We start from the raw sequence: 25,615 nt of genomic DNA on the forward strand, positions 1-25,615 counted from the left end.
AAATGTGAATGGTTCACTCCTTCTTTAAAAGGGGAACAAGAATACCCTTGGCAGGGAAGAGAGAGGCAAAGATTAAAACAGAGACTGAAGGAACACCCATTCAGAGCCTGCCCCACATGTGGCCCATACATATACAGCCACCCAATTAGACAAGATGGATGAAGCAAAGAAGTGCAGACGGACAGGAGCCGGATGTAGATCGCTCCTGAGAGACACAGCCAGAATACAGCAAATACAGAGGCGAATGCCAGCAGCAAACCACTGAACTGAGAATAGGACCCCCGTTGAAGGAATCAGAGAAAGAACTGGAAGATCTTGAAGGGGCTCGAGACCCCATATGTACAACAATGCTAAGCAACCAGAGCTTCTAGGGAACAAGCCACTACCTAAAGACTATACATGGACTGACCCTGGACTCTGACCTCATAGGTAGCAATGAATATCCTAGTAAGAGCACCAGTGGAAGGGGAAGCCCTGGGTCCTGCTAAGACTGAACCCCCAGTGAACTAGACTGGTGGGGGGAGGGCGGCAATGGGGGGAGGGTCGGGAGGGGAACAGCCATAAGGAAGGGGAGGGGGGAGGGGGATGTTTGCCCGGATACCGGGAAAGGGAATAACACTCGAAATGTATATAAGAAATACTCAAGTTAATAAATAAAAAAAAACTTATCCTACTGAATATCCTTCTTTAGTGTGGAAATGCACAGTACTTATCTTTTAAATAGTTAGTTTTGTTAGCAGATGGAAGATAATCTGTTGTACTGTACCTGATATGGATCTTTGCATAGAATTTTAAATTCTTAAAGGATATGATTTTTTTAAAAAATGCAAACCACTAGTTTGTGCATTTTATACCACAAGATTATGTTAGACAGTGGGTCAGTAGGGCAGTTTTAAAAAACTGTCTGAGCAAAGCTTGGGTCTCCATGCCATGTGATGAAGGTGTGGGGAATGCATGATTTCCCTGGTGGTCTTCATCATGCAATCATCTCCAGCTAGAGAGAAAAGGAGGCATAACCTGAATTCAAAGGAGGCTTGGCTGGTTCAGTCAGCATTAGGAAAGCCCTGAGCTACTACTCACTTCTGACCATCCTTATCTCCCCTCACACTAGACTCCATTACCTGCCAGTAATTGATTTGTTGCAATTTCTGAGTGTAGCCAGTGGTTTCCTTATCACTATTAATAAGAAGAGGCAATTAAATTTCTGACTGCAAGATAAAAAGTATATAGGTTTGCTTATCCCCAATACTCCATATTTTATTTATGTTTTGCTCCTAGGTACATGAGGAGAGAGACCACACTTCAGATGCCAGTGTTTATACTATGAAAATCATATTGAGGTGGCTCTAGTGAGTTGGTGTTGTCAAGGAGATGTTAAAATACACTCCGTTGATTCAACTTAGGCTTCTTGACATTTACAGTGAGGTTGTAAAAATTAACTTGTTCTCTAACTTGACTGTAAGAGCTCAACCATCTATCCATTGGATTGGGATGCTTAAGCATCATAAAATGAGTATTTGTAATTTATCATTCCCAAGTGTTATAATTCATGCGATCATCAACTAGATCTTTCAGCAAAAAAGAAACTCAGAGGTGACCTTGAACAGGTTGAGCCATTTTAAGTTTCCAGGAAACAGCTGTTTTCACCACTAAAAATGGAGCTTCTCTGTGGCTCATTTTGATAATGTTTATCTTCATCAATATCTGTATGATCTATAAATATCTATATCCAGGTAAACAGAGAGATATAGATAGATCAATAGATCACTTGCTCCATCTATCTATTGATAGATTTATTAATTGGTTTGGAAGGTCAATAGGACTGAAATGTCCTGCTATGGACTGTAATGTTTCCCCTTGCCCCTCAAATCATGTTAAAATACTGACCCAACACATTGTATTTAGAGACAGGACTTTTGGGGAGACCACTGAGGGTGAATGAAGAAGTAGATGTGAGGCTCTAGTCAGATAAAGATGGTGCTCATATATATATATATATATATATATATATATATATATATATATATATATATGCTCAGAAGAATGCTCATTTGAGGACACACACAAACATGCACATGTCCTGTCATATAAAGGCCACTGTGAGAGGTTTCCACTGAAGCCACTTCCTATAGCACCTTGGTCTTGAACTTTCCATATTCATCATTGTGAGGAAAGAGATTTCAATCATTAAGCTACATAGTCTGTGGTTTTTTGTTTTGTTTTGTTTTTGGAAGCCTGAACAAAGTGTCTTCGGCTCCTGCATTTTGGGCTCAATGACTAAGACTATCAGTGATGACCAGGGTAGAGGAATGTCTATGCTTTATGCCGATGATCTTGTCCCCAGGTCCACCAAACACCAAGGTAAAAGTTCAGTGTCCTTCAGAGTGCCTGCCTTTGTTACTTTCACTGCATCAGGCTGCAGACAGACAGGGTTTAAAAGTCTGAAGGCTTAAGCTGTAAACTCAGTAGGGTCTTGGTGAGTGACAGCCTCAGGGACGCTGCTCATTCTATCCTTAATGTACTGCAGTGGGGCCAAAAATCAGGCATTTGCTTCTTAGAGGTTTAACAAGCCAGATGTGAATCTCCTAGCACACTTCTGAGGAAGCTTTGGTTAGACTACTCATCTATCTCGTTGGACCCAAACCATATGATTAACAGGCTCATTCTGCAAACAAAACCTTGCCATAAGTGTCATTGTCCTTACTTAACGTTTGATCGGAATCTGATGAACGTCAGGGTACTGCAGAAGAAAAACATATGGTCCGAGAGTCAGATAGCCTAGATTTGCAACCTGCCTGGAATCTAGTTTCATCCAGTCACTTGGATAGATTTCAGTTTAAGAGATACATACTCTATTAAAATAATTAAGCTGATTGATTGTGACAAACCGTAATGTCTCAGTGAGAAAAAAATAACTGAAGTAACATGGATGAGAGGACCAGGAAAAGTGAGTTTCTCTTCTTTGCCCCATAGATAGTTAACCTCACACAGGTAAATACCTGAGACTGGGCTTCTTCGTGTAAGTTTAAATGGATTCAAATATTAGACCAGGCTAAAGTCGATGGATTCAACTAGGAGATCTCTGTTGCTTACTGTCTTTGAGAATGATTCTGTGTTTAGGAAAAACAGGCTTCCTTCATGATCTCTCTACTTTACTCAGCATCAACATCACGCGGGGAATACAAAGATGAGAAAGTTATCACTAGTTTTGGAGAGTCTTTCCATGGAATTTATATATTTTCTATATTTTATAGATTTTCTAGAGTTCCATTTCAGTGAGAATCCAAAAGCTCAGGCTACTCTGCTACTTTGAGATACCCATTGAATTTGAGTGGGTTACTGTATTACTTAGAAACTTGGGGGACAGTTAAAGGGGGACAGGGGAGATTGTTTAGTGAATAAGAGTGATTGTTACACAAACATGAGGACTTGAGTTCAAATCCCCAGGTTCAACATTATAAAAAGTCAGTCGTGGCTATGCATGCCTATAATCCGAGCTTTAGGAGATAGGGACCAGTAGATTCCAGGAGCTCACTGACCAGCAAATCTACAGTTTCAGCGAGAGACCCTGCCTCAAGGGACAAAGTGGAGACTGATAGAACAAAGTACTTAACCTCTTGTCTCAAATGCATGCATAACACACACACACACATGAGTAAATAATAAAGTATTTCACCTTCCTCCTACTTCAAGAATTTGCAATGATAAACAAAATACATTTTAGTTAAGGAAAGAATATATTAATACTTTAATTGGTAAATCAGAAGATATTAAGTAGTTGAAAGGTTTATCCTTAAGGATATACATATTTACACATATTTACATACTGTATCATTATAAACAAAATAGTTTTTAAGAGAAAGTTGGAGGAAGAACGTGTGAGAGAAATATATCACAGCAAATGTTTCTGTTTGATTTTCTGGTTTCCACTTTATTATTAAATCAGAGTTACCAATTATATTTCACTGTCAGGCCCCACCGTCATTACAGTTAGTGTTTCAGTGTGGAATGGCATCTTCAATGCAATGCAGGGCATGAGAATAAAATATTTATTTTGTTTTTACTCGGTGATTTTCTTTAATATGTCTTTTGACTCATATTGATATCCAATAAAAATAGAACACTGAATCATAAAACCTTAATTAACTTTATAAACTAAGGTACCTTGGAGAAACTTCAGCTTTTATTGGTAGAAAACTTCCACAAGTTTCTACTTTAAAATCCTCACCAAACCATGCATTTTTGCTTTGCTAATATGCTTTGCCTGTGTGACAAGTTTGAAGCTCAGGTCTTACTGTTTATGACTATTCTGGTTTGAGGTATAACAGGTCTTTACTTACTTATTTTTTTATTTATTTTTTTGTGTGTACATGTGCATGTGTGCATGTATGGAGTGTGTGTGTTGTATATGTGCAGGGAAGCATGTGGTATGTGTATATGTGTATTATGTATGTGCAGTGTGTGTGTGTGTGTGTGTGGTATGTGGTATGTATATATGCATGGTGTGTGTATGTATACATGCATGCATATATGTATACGGTGTGTAATGTGTGTGTCTGTGTGTGTATTGTGTGTCTATGGGAGAGTGGGAGACTGTATGCATGTGGCAGTAAGGATGTGTCCAGATTGTTTTTCTCTTTTCTTTGCATTTTTGAGGCAGGGTCTCTTGTTTCTGCCACATTGCATCCCAGGATGCCTGAACAGGCTGGCTTCCTGGGGGTTCTCCGGACTGCCTCCCATCTAGATACAGAAATTCTGGAATTGCAAAGGTGTGGCACTGCAGTCAGCACATTTTTTAAGGTGGGTTCCAGGTATTGAACTCATGTCAGATTTGTGAGCAAGTGACTTTATGCACTGAGCCATCTTGCCAGCTTGGGAGACTGATTTTGTTAGGACTTGTACTAAGAGAAAATTAAAAAAATTAAAATGCTGCATAATTTGTTAAAAAACTAACAAACAACAAAACCCAATAACTGGAGGGAGTTGTCTTCAAATACCTTGGGTCTTCTTTTTTTCTTTCAAAAACCATGATAATACCTACTGCTGACTACTTCCCAGAAAGCCAGAAATTAGTTCTCCCCAAGGACCATTAATCCTACCAATTCCCTCCAGCTTACTGAACTGATATGACAGGGCCACTCATAGTTTGCCTGTCTTCTGAAATATGGTGTGCAAAATGTTAGTTTAAAGCTACTCACCCTCTACGAGGCTCCAGAATGTGCCGAGTCTGGTTATAGACCAGTCAGAGATTTAACTAGTCAGGATAATTCCAAATTGCAATAAATGCTGGTAGTCGATATGGTTCAGTGATGGAAGAAGGAATCATTTCGAATGTCTACCATCTGCTTTGCTTCTATGTCAATCATTTTCCCAGCACATACAATGACAAGCAAAGGAGTGCCAGTTAGCATTCACATCTTTATTTTTGAGCATTGACATGCAAATATCACCAGCTCAATTTGACCCACATCTTTTATTTCACTGCTAAGTTTCTCCAAGTATTTAAGGATCTGTGATTCAGTTTGGAGTGGTCCTCATTAATCACAGCACACATAATGACTTTCAGGTATTTCTCAAGGAACATGAAGCACAGACAGCTCATCAAGGGCTTTAGGCTGGCATTTCCCCAAATGGATCAATGAAGATTTTGCTGATATCACCAAGGCTGGATTAACCTGATATGGTAAAGAATAAAGGCGGTAGTGCTAACCTCTGACTGTCATGAATGACCTTGGCTCTGCGTTATATTTATGTGAAGAAGGCAAGATCATCAACAATTTTGGAAGCTGTAGAAACTGTGACACTAAAATGACACAGGCAGGACCCTGTACTCATGACTTTATAGAAAAAAAGATACCAACACAGATTGGCAAAATCCCTGATCCTTGGGCAAAAGTGTTGACACTTTAAATTGTCAGATCCTTATGTCCATTTTCTTCAAGCTGTTTTAAGCTATTCTCAGGGAATCTGAATACCTTGAAATGTCCCCCTGGCATCATAGATCTATAGATTTATACCTAACATAACAATGTGTATTTTAATACTTAAAATATAGAGCAACTAGTCCAACACTTAAAGCCTGGGAAGCAGAGCATCTGGAGTTAATCTGAATAATTGTGAGTTGAAATCAGAGATGGAAAAACACCTAGAGCTGACTTAGATGAGGCAGTCTGTACAACTGATTGTGTGTGTTTTCTAATTCAGAATTTCCCAAGGCGTTAATATTTATGAAGCATTTTGTAAATATAAGCCTTTCAACATCTGTGCAGTTACGATTTGTAAGCTGAATTTTACACAAGAGCAAATGGACTTGGAGAAGCTCAGTCATTTTCAAAGATACACAGTGAATATGTCCAGAATGTCTCAGTCAACGTTTGCCAATGTAGGAATCTGAATATCTACAACACGGAAGGAGTCAGTTTGGGCCATATTAACTATTTCTATTCTTTCCCAGCAGTCATATTTTATTTGTCTCTTTTGGACATGCCTATTAATTTCATACACGCACTGTCAGGGGAAATGGTAGCTTCAGGAAAGAAGTATATGGTTTGTTTTGGGTAACCATATTGAAAGTAAAGACTTGAGATACTGGGAATGCAGAAAAATCTAATAATTATAATGCAGTCACAGTGTAAGGCGGTTCAAAGATAGGTTGGTGTCCTCAGTTGGAAACAACTACTTGTCAAGTCAGAAGCATCTGCCCTTCAAGATAAAGATCAAGCTGCAGCTGCAACATCGAAGAAGACACGGCCATCACCATTCTAGCATCTTGTCTGGACAAAGCAGCTATCTCCCTGCCAAGTACTGGACCTCCTTCTGTGAGGATGCAGTCTTCAGTGATGTCAATCATGAGAAGTCAAGGGTGTAATGCCAAATACTTAGACCTTTCCAATGTGTCTTTCATGATGTCATGTTTTGGGTTTATAGAGCACGTCTTTTTAAAAGAAATATTTGTTTGTTTCTTTATTTACATCCAAAATGCTGGCCCTTATAGTTTCGTCTGCTGTATATGTGTCTGGGCCTTCTTCCAGCTGGTGTATGCTGCCTGGTTGGTGTCTGAGAGACTTCAGCGGTTAGTTGAGACGGCTGTTCTTCTTAAGGGCTCACCCCTTCCTCAGCTTCTTCCAGCCTTTCTCTAATTCAACCACAGGGGTCTCCGGCTTCTATCCACTGGTTGGGTGAGGGTGTCTGACTCATCTGACTCATTCAGCTGCTTGGAAGGGCAGCTATGCCAGGCTCTATTTCTTACTCTATTTTCACTCTAGTCTCTGGGGAGCTTCCATCAATTTATATGCTAATATTTAAGAATCTTCATTAGTGTGAAGCCATCTAGCTTTTCAGCCCTGAGTCTCCTTAAATATCACTCTCTCAAGCAATGTAAATCCGGGTTTTTGTTGTTTAAAGGGGGAGCACTTTATTTTCACAGTGCTCCCTACTTAGCCTCCTGTGGCACCTCTGCCTTCTTCACAGGCCACCGTCCCTGCTATGTATGGAAGGTGAAGTTCTTTCCTGAGTTTTCTGTTTGTTTTTGTGGTTTTCTTTCTACACATGATGCCAAAAGCTCAGGAAAATATCTGGGTTCGCTTGTTACTGGAGATATATGGAAATAAACATTTATTATTCTGTATCTTCATATCTTCTTTGGAATACCCACAATCCTCAATCTCGCCCTCTCCTCCTTCATAGTCCCCCTTCTTCAGCAAATTAAATTTGTAATTACACATGATCCTCAAAAATAAAATCTCTTGATTAATTTGGTTCTAACCCTTTCCATATTATTATTTCAGCAACAGAGAAGTTAGTTGTTAACAATCTTAAGGAACAGAGATTAGATATTCTGTATTTTTTCCAGGGAGCACATTGGGTTTTCCTCGTTCAAAGGGGAGAATACATTCATTCCCTTTCCATTTGCCAAGTCATTCACAAGTATTCAGTGTTTGCCTGCCCATGGCTATTCTGTTTGTTCCTGTACTTGGTATCAGCCTAGAGCTTTTAGATCTTTGCTTTTGGGACATCTTTCTTCAGTCTGCAGAAGGATAACCATGAACCACATGGGGAAGAGCCACGTCTTTCCCATGCTGCTGTGTTCTTTCTGTTTCCTAGCAGATCATGTGCTATTAGCTTGACGACACTTTAACTGATCAACAGTTACCTGAGGTTTGTCTTAGAAGTTTATTGTGACAAAATGTGGTATAGAGTAAGAGCTGCTTGTTAAGGCATGCACAGTCTCCCTGGGTGAGATTATATGAAGGAGTTTGAAGGATAGAACGGTACTTTGTAAGGAGAAGCTGATTACTGCAATATGTTTGTGACACAAGGACAAGATTAAGGTGTGATTAAGAATTAAATTAAATTACAAATTAAGTCCAGATTCCAAAAGATTAAACATCAATATTGCTATTTTTAATCTAGCAAGTCTAGACAAAAATTAAGACAGGACTTCAAAAACTTCTTTGTAGTTGAGAAGACATACTTTTGGAAAGGATTGCTAAAGCAACTTAATAGGAAATAAGGTGGAAAAAACATTGAAATAAGTACCTTGTTTGGAAAGGGTCATTGAAATGTTCTCACTATTATCAGAATTTGCTCAGAGGTAGGAAGATGTGTCCGCTTTATCCCCAGAGCAGCTCAGGTGTAGGAGGGTGAAGTAGAGCTCAGGGATGATTAACACACATGACCTGGAACCAGGTTATGGATATCCAGTCTGCTAAAACATCCCCGGAAAGTGACAGCTATCTTGGCACCCTTATGATGTAAGGAAAGACTCAGAACTAACTTAGAATTTTAACATTTAGCTGGTTAGCTAACTGTGAAGCAACCAACAGCATTCTTTGGCCATGTAAAATGGACAAATCGTGAGTGTCCAAAAACTGGAACGTGAAAATATCTTTAGTTCTGGGAAGGAGAGACTCTAAAGAAGCAGATAAAAATAAACACATCAATGGGGGGAGGGTTGGGAGGGGAACACCCATAAGGAAGGGGAGGGGGATGTTTGCCCAGAAACCAATGAATTATTATTAAGTATTAAATAAATTAAAAAAATAAACACATCGTCTTACTGTGCACAGTACAAGCTTCTAGAGAAACCCAGGTCCATTACGGCTCCAGGAAAAGAGCACCAGGTAACTGGTAACAAATTTGGATTAACCTGAGTTACACTAGGTACATTAAGTATATTTACTTTTAGAAAAAAAATTAAGAACAACTTAAACACCATTGCATGGTTGGTGCAGCAGACTGTGGAGAACTTACCTCTTCAGTTGACCTCGTTGAGTGGATTTGGGCTGAGTAGTGGGGAGAGCTCTAATAACTAGAGACGAAACTGAAGCCCAAAGGAGTCTTGCTTCTTGCCGAGGTGTCTAGTGCAGTTCATTGGCAGAGCTCGCCCCCAGCCCAGGCAGGGCCACAGCTGCTGCTTACCCTAGTCTCTCTCTGTCTCTGTGACTATGGCAGGATATGGGCATAAAGACTGGGAATCACACCCCTCTGAAAGGTTAGCCATTAGACAGGCAAAGCCACTCTATGTGTTTGGTAGGATAGTGAACACCTTCCTTCCTTCCTTCCTTCCTTCCTTCCTTCCTTCCTTCCTTCCTTCCTTCCTTCCTTCCCTCCCTCCCTCCTTCCTTCCTTCTTTATTTATTTATCTATTTTTTCCAAAAAAACATTTGCTCAATGCCTGCAATGTTTCACGCTGCCAACAGAGTGTTAGACAGAGCAAGGGCTTTGCTATCTTCGAAGTACAAGCAATCAGTACACATTAGGGCGGTCACAAAATATTTTTAATTTTTTGACCAGAATGCACATTTCCATAAAATGTTTCAAAGGCCAGACCTTGAACAGTGAACATGCTTACAAAAAAGAAAATCTACCAAGTTGATAATGTTAATGAGTATCCAAATCAGGAAACCAGAGGAGCAGTTCATACCTCTTTACAGCCTTGGAATGAATTTCTGAATGAAGTCTTACATCCCGCATCTTCAGAGCGGCCACATTTTCACGCAATGGCAGCTCACTCACATACCACGGACCAAAACTGCCTGCCACACATATCACTAAGAGCGATCTATCAAGCATGCTCTGACATAATTAGTTGTTGAATGATATGTGTGATTACATGGTGGTCCATCTCACAGCTATTTAATATTCAAGAAATTCAGTGTTACCATCCCACCCTCAAATTCAGTGATTTGCCTAATTAAAACTGTTGTTGTTTTTGGCTTATGTTGTATTTTCTTGATGATGAAGGCCCACCTCCAAAAGCCATCACATTATAACCTATTAAAATGTATGAATACCGCAGAAATCTGGTAAATAATTCCATATTCTAACAAAAAGAGCAGAGCTCCTAAGGTTTGTTTTTTTTATTTTTTCTCCCCTTGCTTGGTGGATTGGTTGGTGCGAGCAGGGTCAGGGTAACTTGAAAATTCTGCTTGTGTGCAGTGCTCACGAGTCATTGCAGGACAAACTCTGCATACAGATAGCTCCCAAGCTACTTACATATACACGCACATGCGTGGATACCTACGTGAGATTACATTTTGTATGCTTGTACTATGAGTCTGTGTGGGTCTCCTGACCTCAGTGGAATTCCTGCAATTCTCTGAACTCTCTGACTAGCAAGATGAAGCACATAGTTCTTTCCCTGTCCCTGGTGCCTGGTACCCCTGGGTCCCAAGAATCTGCAATGCCTCATCTCCCAAGCAGCTAATCAGAGGAGAGTGAGAAGATTAGAAAAGCTATACGTGGAACCAACCAGGAAAGAGCCGGTTTGCCCAAGATGATGTCTCTGAAGCTAGGAACCTTGAATCTGTTGGTTTATTTACAAAGCCTTGGGAAACTGGAAAGGAGGCAAAGCCACCCAGAATCTAAACTCCTCTGAGATAATTTCTGCCATCGCCTTGGAAGCCACACTGCTCTGGCTGCTGTCCAGCTCTGGGGGGGGGGGGGGGTCACAGAGTCCGGGTAGTGCTGTGAGCGCAGACAGAGGCTGCAGTTTGGCGGCGCCACCCGGACACTTTGCGCTCCGGTGGGCTTTGCGCTCTGAAGATGTGTCCCTGCACCATCTTCCCAGGCGCTGTGCGGGAGGTCTGAAACAGCCCAGCTGGTGCCTCGAAAGGGAGTTTCTAGAAGCTCCATCTCTGCTGCCTCCCCTCCCCTTCAGATTTGGAATTTTACCCTCGCCGGGGAGCTGCTGCAGCTCCACAGCATCCGCCCGCCCTCCGAGGGGACGAGGTGCCACCGACGCCGCTTGCCTCGGGCCGGCCCGAGGGTTTGACCCCAGTGCCGCGGTGTCGCGGATGCTCTCCTGCCGGGGCTGGGGACTCCCCGCCCTTGCGCGCGACCCCGCGGCCGGGCAGGCGGCGCTTGCAGCGGGCAGGGGGCGAGCAGGGCAGATGGGACTCGTCCGGGGATAGTCGCCTCCTCTGCATCCTGCCCGCGCATCCCGGAGCCCAGCCGCATCCTCCACCTCTGCCTGGGCGGCTGTCAGCCTCTGCCTCGCACCACCTCGGCCTGCCGCCGCCCCCGCTGCCGCGCCCCCGGTGGCTGTGCCTCGGCGGAACCCGGAGGGGGCCTGTGGCGCGTCGGCCGCCCGCTTGGCTCGGCTTGGCCGGGAGGCGTGCATGCCCCTGCTGCCCGCGGCGCTCATCAGCAGCATGCTTTATTTCCAGATGGTGATCATGGCAGGGACGGTGATGCTGGCTTACTACTTCGAATACACCGACACGTTCACTGTGAACGTGCAGGGATTCTTCTGCCACGACAGCGCCTACCGCAAGCCCTACCCGGGCCCAGAGGATAGCAGCGCGGTGCCCCCGGTGCTCCTCTACTCGCTGGCCGCTGGCGTCCCGGTGCTCGTGGTAAGCCCCGGGCTGCTAACCCTCTTTTGCCTTCTTCAGGTTGAGGCTCCGCCAGGAGGACCAGGGAACACCAGCTTTCACCACCTAAGTTCCTCCAACTTGGTGGCAGCCCTCTTCCCCCAAAAGACATTCTTCTGGCGAGAATGGGGGTGGGTGAGAAGAAAGCACCCCTGTCTCTCTCCAAACCACCCCTGCACCCTCTGCTGAGCCTGCAGGGCTGGGTGGCTCGAAGACAGGGAATAGACCTGCAGAAGGTGTTGGGTGGGCGGCAGAGATAGGAAGGGGGTGAGCCTCTAAGACAAATAGACTTTATCCATTCTGTGGGCTTGTCTAACTGGTCCTGTCCTAGTCCTGGATTTTGGTAGCAGCTAGGGGTGGGATAGAGGAGGCAGGTGATGGGATGGGAAAGCGACTCCTGTCAGTTGAGGCTGGGGCACACGCTCCTGTTTTAGCTGCCTCTTTTCCCTCCCCTCCGGTTAAAAGAGACAGGGACATTAAGCTGAAGATCTGCTCACAAGTATCTAAAAATGTCTTTGGGCATCTGTAAATGAAGATTACAGCAACAGGGCTTTGCTGAAAAGCAGGAGCGAGGAGCCTGCATCACAAGAGCACTTTAGATTTAAAGTCCTCGGACTACTCTAGCTCATCCTTCTCTCTTCCTGGTTGAATTTAAAGTTTCTCTCTGTCTCTGTCTCTCCCTTCCGTGTGTGTGTGTGTGTGTGTGTGTGTGTGTGTGTGTGTGTGTGTGTGTGTGTGTGTCTGTGTCTGTGTCTGTGTCTGTGTGTGTGTAGAGAGAGAGAGAGAGAGACAGAGAGAGAGACAGAGGCAGAGACAGACAGAGACAGAGACAGACACACAGAGAGAGACAAAGACAGAGACATGATGAGACTACGTAAGTGAATACTGTCGCACACAGGGATGTAACTTTTAAGCTAATAATTATACCACAGTATACATATATGAACACAATACAAAGATATTTTTGTAGCAGATGAGAGATGTTTCTTTGGAGACCAACCTCACTATGATTCCTTTACATTGACAAAATATCTGAGGTTCCCTTCCCATGATGCTTCATCCTCTTCCCTCACTTTCTCCCTCTCCACAGAAGAAATAGGAAGTGATGTTAGAGAATGAAAGGGAAGGCAAGGGAAATTGAGCTTTTTATTTTCCATAGCTGAACTTGGAAATCCTAATTGTGAATGAGTGTATCTGCTGCGTTCATTTTTAAAAGTCTTTTCTCTCCTCTTCAGGGACATGATGTAAGAAATTTCAAAATGGAAAGTTCTTACCACAAAACTGGAATAGTGCAAATAAAGCAAGTTCTTGCTTGTTTCAAAGTAACTGTTTATCATACACAGATGACTGCATCCTTGGCTCCAGTGAGATGCATGCCTAGTCTAGAAATCCTTACTTTATTATTGTTTTTGACACTGGGTTTGCTAAAATGTGTCAGAAACCCTCAATGTAGTTTCCAGTTCCAGTTTTCTCCCTCCCAGTTTGAAAAGTTGCCAGAGCAAAAGCTGGCCTAGTTTCTGGGGACTTTTTGACTTTGCAGATTCTGAGCTTTCAGGCACATGCTTTCTAGGAGACTAAATAGCTCAGAGAATTTATTTTTTTTTCTTATTTTTTAAAGGAAAATGACGATTGCTTCTGGGTCATTGATTTATTTGCAACCACAATCAATAATGTCTGTGACTTTTACTTCCATAATGGCCATTCAGTGTCTTCAATGAGATAGCACTTGGACCATTTTCCTTGGTGGCAGGTGCCAGTTTAGAGTTGAGGGTACATTGGCCCAAGAGTTTGGTGACTCCTCGGTTAGAGGAGACCTAGGGAGAACCTAAGAGGGGGAAGGGAGCTAGTCACCGAGTAGAGCTGAACTGTTGTAGTCATGTGCTTTTAAGTAACAGTCTTCCAAGAGATCTTATCTCTCCTTACAGTAGAGGAAACATGGCATGATTGGGAACATCATCAAATGACAGGTAGATCTATCTGGTGTTCATATATCCAGAGCAATAGTGCCAAGTGTCATTTTCCTGCCACTACCAAATAACATCCCTGAAAGACGGGAGCTGGCTGCTGGGTTGGCATTCAGAGACACAAAACACAGAAATGTGTGAAAGAGAGGCTCCAACTTAGCTCTCTTCTTTTGACCATTAGATCTCAGACACGAATGGATTTAAGACTCAATGTGAAGGGATGGAAGTGCCCAGTTTTGGGTGACTGGACTTTGTTTCATTTCTAATCCTAGGAATGATACATTCTGTGACTACATGATAAGCCGAAACAGCAGTGGCAGTTCTGTTTCTTCATTCTCCCCCAGAACATGGCCTTAAGCATAGCATCCCCTCTTCTCGGAGAATAGCAGCAACACCATCAATACCTGACCACAGGGGAGTTAAGACTTTACTTTTGGATACTTGAATGTATTCACCACACACCAGCATGGGAGTCCACTAATGCTTGCATCATCTCTGAGATCCACCAAGATGTTTGATAAAACATCTTGTTTTTATTTTATTATTTTCTTTATATGGGCCTTTTGCCTGTATGTATGTCTGGTGTCCAAAGAGACAAGAAAAAAGTATTGGATCCCTGGGACTGGAGTTACGAACATTTATGAGCGGCCACGAATTGAATCTAGGTTCTTTTGAAGATCAGGTCATGCTCTCAACCACACAGTCATCTCTCTACCCCTCTCATGAAAATTTGAGAAGCAGGAGCTGAGTTCAAGGACCTAAGTTTAAATGTAGCCCCAATGCCCTAATTATTTTCACCTTAGTCTATAGTCTACCAAACTCCTAGGCTTACACGTTTTCTGTTATAATACATAAATTCAATCTGCTCATGAATAATTACTCCAATTAAGTGTTTCAAACCTTTCCCTTGTGTCACATTTAATGTACTCTGACTGTTATGGTTCATAGTTACTTGTTTGTAACTTAGATGTTTATATGTGTTCCTAATGTGGAAAGTGGTCTCAAAAAGTTAGTCTCTTCAATATTTCAACCTGTGGATTACTTTTTATTTGTCCAAAGGTTTAAAGGCCTATGCCTTATCAATTGCATTACATTTATTCATTTGCCTATTTACTTATGAGCAGTAAGGTGGACTCATTCTGTGTACAGTGAGTAGCCTGAGACTTGTGATACTTGGTATTGAGATTCCAGGCAAATGACTGCACCTGGCTGAATTTTAGGATTGGAAACCTTGAACACTTAAACAAATTGTCTATTCATTCTCAATTCTTCCAGTCATAGAATTTTGCACATTAAATCATTTATATACAAATACCCTTCATGGCCCATGATTGACATTTTCTCACAGGTCACTGACATGTATGTTGTATTTTTATGATGCTGAGGATTGAACCCAGGGACTAAATAGGTATGTTCTTAGCCCATCATTATTATAATAAAATACAAAACGGGGAAACATTTCTTGAATTCCTAAATATTTGGCCGTTAGAGTAGCCACTCTAAGGATAATTTCAGACATAAGCTAGAGTTACTCATTTAAGTAGCTTATGGTGCAATTTGAGAAATTAAAAACACACTAACAATCACGATAATTGTGAAAATGTATGTGTGTGGATGGGCATGGTGGTGTATACCTGTAGTAGGAGCACTCAGCGACTAAGGCAGGAAGATTATCAAGGTCAGGTTAATCTGAACTACATGGTGAGTTATTAGTCCTGGGTACACAATAAGACCCTGCATCCACAAAACAAAAACTAACAAAACACTGACAATTTAGCCCCTGACACTAAAAAAAGGAAAGGAAATCAATTCATATACACAGACAAAAGACAGATGTACCTTTAGACCTCTGGTGGCATGGAGAAGGACAGGATCAGTTCCTTTTGGAGGTGTGAAGGAAGGCTTCATGAAAATGGCTGCACTTGAGAAATGCTCTGTTCATTTCATTCCTGTCAGTGCAGATACCAGGAGACTTGTGTGAGTACCAGGAAGGTACTGGGCTACAGAGCCACAGTCCCAGCCCTTTGGGATGTGTCCTGAGGGAAGGGTTGAAATTAATAGAGGAATGAAAACTTTTCAGGAACATTTCTGTGGGCAAACCCATGAATTCGAAAAAATAAAGAACATCCTTTTCAAACAACTATCAGCCTACCTTATTTATGAGAGTGGCACGTGTTAGGGGAAATGGGTTACATGGTTGGAGACAAAGGCTGAAGCCATAGTTAGGAGTTTCACCTAGTATATCAGCAGCAGATTAGGCATAGTCTGAAGGGTGGTATTTCAGAACCCACCAGGACAGACAGACGGAAATCTAGGGTTTTTCTATTACCAAAATAGGTACCAAAGATAATTTTAACCTCCATGGCTGGATCATGTGATATTATTTCAATAGTGCTTTCAAGAAAAGCACTAGAACTTTGATTTCATTCACAAAGATGACATGACTTATAGATGCTTTGAAAATGATGTTAAATAGATTGGCCCATATAGCATTTCTTAAAGCAGATTTTCAACTACATATGGATATATACATAATAGGCGACCTTGCTTTTTGCTCAAAGAACTGGTGGTTAGAATGGCCTTTGATTCCTAAATTTGGACTTGCTGGCTACCAAGATGTGTCTGTCCATCTTTAGATTTCTGTGCACCATAGTTGATGTGACAGAGATGACCGTAGACTATCCATTTCAGAATCAAGAGTTGAAACAAACAATGAGGCATTAACCAGCGTGGCCACCAGGGCAGAGCGAGCTGGTTTGAAGGTTGGGACACATCCAGGTAATGTTTTAGAACTCTATTCCTAGGAGGGTTAGCACTAGCCCCTGAGACTCGGGATTTGAGAGATATGCCCGCAGCTTCATTCCAAGTGCAGTGGAGTCAGAAGATAACAGACAATAATTTTCTACTCAAGGTTCTTTCTTTTATAAAGCTTGGCCTTGAAAGACCACATCTGTGCTGTGCTGCAAAAGCAGCACAGAGGAGTTAGATGAGTCTGGCTTCTCCTACTAATTAGCCAGCTGCTAAAACCAAATTCTCTTATTTCATAAACCAGAGATTTTTTAAAAAAAAAAATCCACAATTTCCAGACGGACAGAATGGCTTATGCCTGTGAACCCCCAAAAGGCAGGTAGATCTGTGTGAGTTCTAGGTCAGCCTGTTCTACATAGGGAGTGGAAGGCTAGCCCAGGATACCTAGTGAGATCTTATCTGAATTAAAATGAGAAATAGAAACAACAACAACAACAACAACAATACCCAACCAAACAAAGTGAGCCAAATAACCCCAAACCACATTTAACTCTTGGAGAGCTGTTAAATGCAGAAGTTCAGATTCTGAATTCTCCTGCTTGGGTTGAAGTCTAGTCCGCCATTTTGCAGTGGTAGCAACTTGAGCATGCGTATCTCTATGTCTGTGTTTCTTACATGATAAGATGGAAGTGATGGGAAAATTAGCCTTGTCAGGTTATTGTGGATGTAAAATCAGTTAATATGCATAAGTAATGGGCAGCAGCCCTCTATACCTCATGTGCTGCTTTATTCAGTGCCACAGTGACAGGGCCCTCTCCAGTCACATATATCCCATCCTTACAGCCATTTTATCAATGGCTATAAAGATGTCCAGTAAGGGAACATTATCAGAATTTGATTATTTAAATTCATTAATACAGCTCATTTTCCATAGTATAGTTATGAAAGTGACTGGTATGCAAGGAAGATTGGTGGACTAATTCAGAGTCTTACAATGACTGTGGCATTCTCCAACTCCTAAGGATTTACCTCTCCTGGTAAAACCATCACTCCTGACACGCTGACTCGTCTAAGATTTTTTTAGTCATAGTGATTCCTTCCAAGAAAGTCAACATTTTTCTCAAACCTTTTGTCCTGGATTTTAGTTTTCCTGGTTCGATGGTAAACCGTGTGCTTCTGCCGTGCAGAATGGTCTCCATGTGTGATGTAGGGAGTTGCTTTGTTTCCTGTTCAGCTTGGAAGTGTTGCAGAGAGGTGGGTGGTAACAGAAGGGAGTCAGAGGTTTGTTGTTCTGGTTTGAAGCCTCGCTGTTATCTCTGCAGTGCACACATAGAGCAGGGGCTGCAGGCACCCACATTTGTGGAGATCCACAGTCTCCTTCTAGATTGGCAGTCTGTGGTGTAGCCTATTTCTTAAAATAAGGAAGCCTCAGTGCTAGAGCTTTGCAATGCCATGAATGCACGGAAATTGAATGTATGTGTATATATACACAAGCAAAGTTTAAGATATATTATTAAAATTCCCTAAATAAACTACTTTTGCAGGGAGGGTCTGTGGGTTTTGTGCCTTAGAAATAAGCACTCACATCCATTCACACAGATGCCCCTCCCCCTTTCTTTGTCTTTCCTTCCCTTTCTATTTCTAGAAATTTCTCTTTGTCCCTCCTTATTTCAGTCATCACCACTTCTTTTCATACCGACAAGGAAATAGTGGCAGAAAGCAGACACTCGGCTAGATGTCTCCTGCCTCCTTCTCTTTTTCTACCTTCTGCTCCCTCTCTTTCCTCCCTCCCTCCCCTCCTGCTACCTCTCATCCCCAAGTCATCCCTGTTGTTTCTTTGAGACAGTTACAACAGCTGAAACACATGGGCTTACTCCTCTGTGCCTTTCGGAGCTTTGACAAATAGCAAATGGACAAGAAAGAAAGTAGACAACGTCACTTCATAAACGCAAGGAAGAGACAGTGAGAACATGTCACACAGGCTGTGTAGCCACCTAGTCTGTATCTGTAGCTCTATTTTGATAGACTATGCATGTGTCCTTCATCCAGAAAAACATGTAGGACTTTTGCACTCTCTTCACTGATTTTCCTATACAAAGACTGGCACAGGTAAAGAGATGGCATATGAAGATATGGGTCTGACTCATTATTCAGATTGCTACTCTAGTGTGCCATGCTGTTTTCTGAAATACTTCAGCAATTAAGTATTTTTAGGATTGTTATTACGAATCATCTTGGTCATATCTGTAATTCAAAGTGGATATTGTTTTGGGGAGTGCTTACCCCATCAAGCAGAAATCTGTAGACTTTCTCAATGATAGCAAGGCAGCTACCATGCAGTCAGCACAGTGCTATTAACCAGACTTCTGCAAAGAATGAAACAACTCCTACTCTTCAACAATTCAGACCCTATGAGTAAAATTTACCTCTCAGCTTCAGTTCTCTTCTCTATAAAGCAGACGTAAGAATACTTAGCAGTGATCTCTTACACGAAGTAAAACCAGGCTGTGCTCAGTGTTCAGGTGGCGGGAGCTGTTTTTCCACCACAAACGCCAGCTCGTCTTATTGATAGCACTGAGTAAAATAACTTCACACAGGCTTAATCATTTCTGAATAAATGAAGTAAGCTATTTATTGCTCACATTCATTCTTTCAGATAGTGCGCACACCTCAAGAGAGCTCTAGCAATTTGCTTTAGTCGGTAAATGACACATTGAAAATCTGAACCTATTACGTCAAGTCCAGGACTCTGGTAGCTCCATAGAGTGGGCCACTCGTTTGATTCACAGTGTAAACAACTGCCTTCCTAGCACACAGAAGTGTTAAAGCATATTGAGTTAATATCAATGTACTCTTTGCACGTTAATCAAGTCTCAGTTAACAAAAATTGAAAAAAAAACCCCTAATCCTTGGAAAGGGGAGTTTAAAATTGATGTTCAAAGATATAAACTCTTTATTCCTAACGTCATCACACTGGTCGGTAGGACTTGGTTTCCTGAGATCTCCGTTCTCGCTTACATGATGTCACAGCAGATGTCATTGCACAGAGTTGGGAAAATCCTTTCAACAGGCGTGGAAACTTCATGGGACGTTATTTGGATGAATGATCTTTTAAAATATGTAAAATGGAATTATATCAGTACTATTTGAACTATTTCTGAGAAATGCCAGTCTTCACTCAACAGCCTGGTTACTTTTTTAGTCTTATTATGACAGATGTAGTTTGAGAATCCCTGTCAGCAAAATTACCATTTTTGAAGGGATTAAAAACAGAAATTTTAGATTTTTTCAATACATGTACATTAAAATTTATGAAAATTTTTTGTACATATTTCATACAGAGCGAACATGTGTGCATCTGTGAGTGTGTGTGTGTATGAAAATGTGTTTGACATTGAATACATTGGTTAGTCTGTATAAATCCAGTTTTATCTCCCTCGTCTCACTTCTCTCATGCTTTTTTCCAGCTCCAAACCAGCTTCCCAGAGCATTCTTTGTAATCCAATCAGTAATCACCTGGCTTGGATCTCTTGGATTCTACAAGTTGGATATGAATTATGGCATTCAAATAATTTCGTACTGTGAATTTTAATGCATTATTATTCATATTTCCATCATTAGACTTGAGATTTTCTGAGTCAGAATCTTGTAAATTTACTTCATTCAGTTTTGTTTTGCTGGATGTCTAGATTTTTTTTTTATAAATAAGCTACCAGGGCACTCACTGAGGTTGTGCGATGACATCATAATGAATACTAATTCAAATATTGGGCCGAATTCTGCTGAGCCTTGTTATTTAATAGCGTTCCATTGCCGTAGGCAGAAGTGACCAAATGACTTTTAAGTTTCATGAAGCCTCGGCTCTTTATCCACAGAGATGTTTTAGAATAATGAAAAGCCGTTTGAAGGGTCAGCACAGTCAAGGTAGGATTTGTGTCATTGGACTGACATAGTGAAAACCAATAATACTTGGGTTCTTCTGTATTAATCAAAATTCAACTATCATGGAATAGGCTATAGACCACACCCGCATCTTAATCCTTTGTCATTCAGGTATTGGAATATAATCCCATTCACGTCACTTGAAATTTTTTCTTTCAGATATATATATAGACATTTTTAGTAATTTATCATGATAATTAAACATCACTCTTTTCCATCAATATAGAAAAATCCTTTTATTTCTGTTCTTGTTGCTAATTAAATCACTTTAATTAACATTCAGATAACAATGAGGCTTTGGCAGATTCCTTGAAATAATAAGACCTGTTTTAATTTTCTGTCACTGTGACAATGTACCTAGGATGATTATCATAAAAGGAAGAAAGGGTTCAATGTGATTCATGGTTTCAGTCCGGAGATTCTTGGCTTCTGGGCCTTGTGTAAGGGAAGCAGTTTGTCAAAATCCAAGTACATGAAGGGACAAAGCAATTTACCTCACATTGGCCAGGCAGCAAAGAAACAGTGTTTGCATGTATAACAAAGCCCTCCTCCAAGAAGCCATTTAGGTATTGCTTTATCAATGGATTAGTTTTCCAGTGAACTCAGAGCACCCCTGATCCAGTCCTTTCCTAAAGCCCAGCTCTGTACACTGCAGCGTCAGGGACCAAAGCCTTCAACACATTATCCTTATCCCTGGAAGCCAAGCATCAGTAAGTTTACATGTACTCATGCATATCACACACATCATGCAAAGGTCATTTGCAGACATCATAGCTAAGGGACTGATTCTTCTTTAAACCATGATTTCTTGAACATATATACTTCAGATACCTCTGACAGTCACTTTCATAGTTTGCTAGCCTATGAAATGCTCCTTTATTTCCTGAGAATGTACATCGTGTTTGGCACAGTCAGGTGAGTTCTAAAACAAGTGCAAATGGAGTGATAGAAAGCAGGGCTATGAAAAGTTCCTTCTGTTCAGCCAGTCTCTGCTTCCCCTCTCTCGTCAGATTTTCTTGCTCTGAACAAATGTGTGGTGAAGAGCTTTCACGGACAGCTTATTTTGAAGTGAAGGCTGGAAGGGGTTAAATTAGTTGTTGCAGCTACCCGAAACGGAGACTAAAATCTCACCTATATTCCAAAGCAATTTTGGCAATAGTTGAAACATTGTAGGGGACTGAAGCCAAAGCATTGCATACATATCCGCATATTGTCGAATTAATTAATAGAAGTCAGACTGTGTAGGTACAGCCCAAACCTCTATGGGCTTCTCATGCACTCAGTAGTGACGGCAGAAACTGGACTTTGTTGAAATCTCCATTTTGGACTCAACACCCTCTCAGCCGGGGTACATAGAAGCATCTTGTATTTCCAGAGACCTCATCAAAGCAGGACATCACGCTCTCACAGACTCTGAGCCGGAGCAGTCTCTGAGAGATGCTGCACCTGGGGATTCATCTTGGAATTTCAAATGAACCCTTGACATTTTTCATTGAAAGGACAAAACAGCATCTTTGGGTTGGTGACAATGACCTCTTCCTTCCCATGTGCCTGAGCAGTATTTGCTCAGTTACTAAAATGAATGAAGAGACTTAGTCATAACTACGTGACACTCCTCTTAGTCTTTTACAAAGGGACGTCTGTTTCCTCTTTTTTCCTGGTTTCTCATCACATGGTTACTTGGGGTCCCCTTGTTTTTCTGGGAATAGTCTGGAATACAGATATCAGGCTCTAGAAGATGCTTTTATTCACACGATACAATCAGTCTCTTTCTGGCATTGCGGTTTTTTTTTTTTTGAGGTTTGTAAATCCAGTGTCAAATCATAGAACATGCATCCTCATAGCTAGACCTCTTCAGTTATGAAAGAAGAACTTAGGGATCCTCTTTCTTTGTCTCTTAATTTTCTAATGAGTGGCCAAGAGAAAAAGTAACATGTTCAAGTCCATTCAGCTAATGAGCAGATTGCACAGGCAGTTAATGTGTTTAGAACACTGACGGCCCATTGAGTATTCTTGCAAGTACTACACATGTACTCATTTAGCCTTCTTCTCAACATTGGGGTTATACATGAGAACATCACGGCTCAGAAAGAGTAAAAAACTAACCTAAGACACACAGCATAGAAGTGAGTTCCCTCAATCAGATGCTTCTCCTATCCTTTTTTTTTTTTTTTTTTTTTTTTTTTTTATTAACTTGAGTATTTCTTATATACATTTCGAGTGTTATTCCCTTTCCCGGTTTCCGGGCAAACATCCCCCTCCCCCCTCCCCTTCCTTATGGGTGTTCCCCTCCCAACCCTCCCACCATTGCCGCCCTCCTATCCTTTTATCTGTCTCCTATTCTTTTATCTCCTGAAAGAGTAAAGGCTACCCGTGGAAGATCTCTCTGTTTTGCAGTGTTATTTAGGAAAGGAAAATGGACTGTGTGTGTTAATGATGTCATTTTTTTCTTATGATATGTAATGCTGACCCCAAAATTGTTCTATGACCATACTGCTGGCTGCACATGCACAAGGACCCACATTCTGATCCCAAACAGCCATGTAAAAATATTTGGCATGGTGGTGGTGGCGGTGGTGGTGGTGGTGGTGGTGTGTGTGTGTCTACAACCCCAGTGCTTTACACCTGGATATAGGTAGATCCTAGGAGCTTCTAACTTATGCCAGGAAGCATAATTAATATAGTAATCTCAAGGTGTCTTGATAAACGCTGGCTCAAAAACCAAGGTAGACAGCAATAGAAGAAAAATCAGAGACAAACCTCTGGCCTTCACACATGGTTGAGCACACCTCTTCAGACACACATAACACACACACACACACACACACACACACACTAATACACACTAAATGAATGAATAATAACATTTGAACCCCAAGTCAGTGTTGGCTCCATAACATTTTTTTCTCTTTGTAATATCATCTACTTTTAGCCAAAAGGGAAGCCACATTTAGAGTTTGACAGGAAGCTGAAAAGAATCTATCCGTTCAGTTTTGAAGTACACATTTTAAACTATACATTGTGGTTCTAACATTAATAGCCAAACCATTATCATAGAGAATATCAGATACAACTAAGACATTGTCTTTACCATCGAGTTTGGGATAAGATGTTGGGAATATTATTCAATTGTATACACATAGAAGCACAGACATTATATTGCATATTTTAAACTCCCATTTTTTTTTAAAGGACACATGGTTCTTAGTGCTGGTCTGACAGTAATAGCCACAACCCTTTTCCAGTCTTTGTCCCTTTCCTGGGATCCATCTGAGACTCAAAGGCAGTTCTCTGTGATGCTGAGCTCATGGTAATCTCCCCTTTCTTCATTTCCATACATTTGCATACCTCATCCTTAATTTGGGCAGCTTAAATTAGGGCCATCCCTCTGCTATCTCTTTTCTCAATGTTTGAAGTCAACTTGTGTTTGTCGTGTTTGTTGTCTCTATCCTTTCCTTTTTTACATATGATCATTCTTTCTCTTTTGTCTTTACAGTCTTTATTAAAGATAAAGGGTCTTATGAGTCCAGAATGGGTTACTTGGGAGAAAACAAGAAGCAATAAAAAGAGCAATTCCTTTGTCTGCCACTCAGGAACCTCACTCCCCTTCCTTTGCTGCTGACCATCTTCTCTTCCTTGAAATCAGGCCATTTTTTTTTCTAGCCTATGCATCACCACCTATCATGGTTGGAAAGGCTTGAGCTTCACCTGGGCACAAAACTGATTCCTTGACGCCTCGGGCAGCCCTTTCTGTGTATAGAACAAGGCTGCCAATAAGTATATTTCATTTTAAGATGAAGTAGTGTGTCCCACTGAATCCTCTGCTCCCTGACCTCTCTTAACCCATTGAAGACAAATGGACCTGCTTCCATGGCTTCCCAATATTTGAAGTCATTTCTCAGTTTGCCTGCCTTTCAGGAATCTGAGAAGTCCTCAGATGGCCATGGCTTTAAATGTGCTATACTGTTCCAGTGGCTGCCCACAATTGAGATGCATGAGATGTAGTATGTTCTTGCATTTATCACTGACAGTGTGCCTCAGGAGTACTTTCACCCCTAGGCAAGTAGAATGGGAAATTTCCCACCTAGTATACAATTTTGTTCATGAATCTATTAGCCTTTGGCTAATATGTAGAGGCATAGAAGCTTCTTCTGGTCAGCTACTTCATTTATAAAAGGAATAGATTCATAATCTCCTCTCGAAATTCCTGACTTCTTGCATTCCCACACTTGAAGCTTGAGGCTCAGGCAAATCTTTATAATTGAATTTGCCATCTTGGAATCAGATGGCTAATAAAACACTTAATTGAGTATACAACATACAATATATTACATGACCACATGGCTGGTTACACATTGTGTTAGTCGCATAAAAACTTGTTGGCTGTCAAAGGTTGTAAATTCCTATAAAGTAACAAGTATGTGTTATAAATATATTTGCTTCACGTACACCACCTACCTTTCAAATGACAGTCATAAATAATTTGTGTATTTTAAGATAATAGAAGTAAGTAATAAAAATTAGAAGTCTTTTTATTTCATTTTTTGTGTTAAAATGTTTAAGAATTTCATAGACAAATACTTTATCCCCACATACCCAGTTCCTCCCAGACATGCCCAGTAAGCCCCTCTCCCAACTCTACCGTCTTTATGCCTTTTGTGTCCAGTTGAGTCCAATTATTGCTGCTTGTATGCACATAGATGTTGGGATTCTTCTGGAACATGTGCAGCATCCCAGGGGCCATACTTCTGAATTAAAACAACTAGTAACTCTCAACTGCCAATTGCTCATCACCGATGGATGGGATCTTGGGTGTCCCTCCATACTCATTTTGGAATGATGACTGGTTTGATCTTGTTCAGATCTTGTAAATATAACCACAGCTGCTGTGCCTCTGACATGTCCAGTTGACAGTGATTCCCGGAAGTCCTCCTGAGCTTTGTGGGTGTGGTCATGTAGATATCCCACCTAGGGCTGAGTACATCACAGGTACTCACTCACTGCACCTTGATCAACTGTAAGCCCCTTTATTAATCTTAGGACATTCTTGTTTAATCTTATTAATATACTTGAGTGCATGCCATA

General features: G+C 41.3%; 1 protein-coding gene across 6 annotated transcripts in view; it reads left to right on the forward strand.

Annotated features, from left to right (window-relative positions):
- The window catches only part of Plppr5 (phospholipid phosphatase related 5), a 279,779-nt gene that overhangs the window by 139,152 nt on the left and 115,012 nt on the right, over window positions 1–25,615 (forward strand). For 3 of the 6 annotated variants that reach the window (XM_063281942.1, XM_008761462.4, XM_039102433.2), the window contains exon 3: window positions 11,670–11,858. In XM_063281942.1, coding sequence (XP_063138012.1) covers window positions 11,670–11,858 — 189 coding nt within the window. Of the gene's footprint in view, window positions 1–10,951; window positions 11,859–25,615 lie in introns of those variants that run through there. The other 3 variants (XM_063281943.1, XM_039102432.2, NM_001107720.1) reach the window with 3 other exon arrangements.

The sequence above is a fragment of the Rattus norvegicus genome, chromosome 2 (assembly GCF_036323735.1).
Source record: "Rattus norvegicus strain BN/NHsdMcwi chromosome 2, GRCr8, whole genome shotgun sequence".
NCBI classification, from domain to species: Eukaryota; Metazoa; Chordata; class Mammalia; order Rodentia; family Muridae; genus Rattus; species Rattus norvegicus.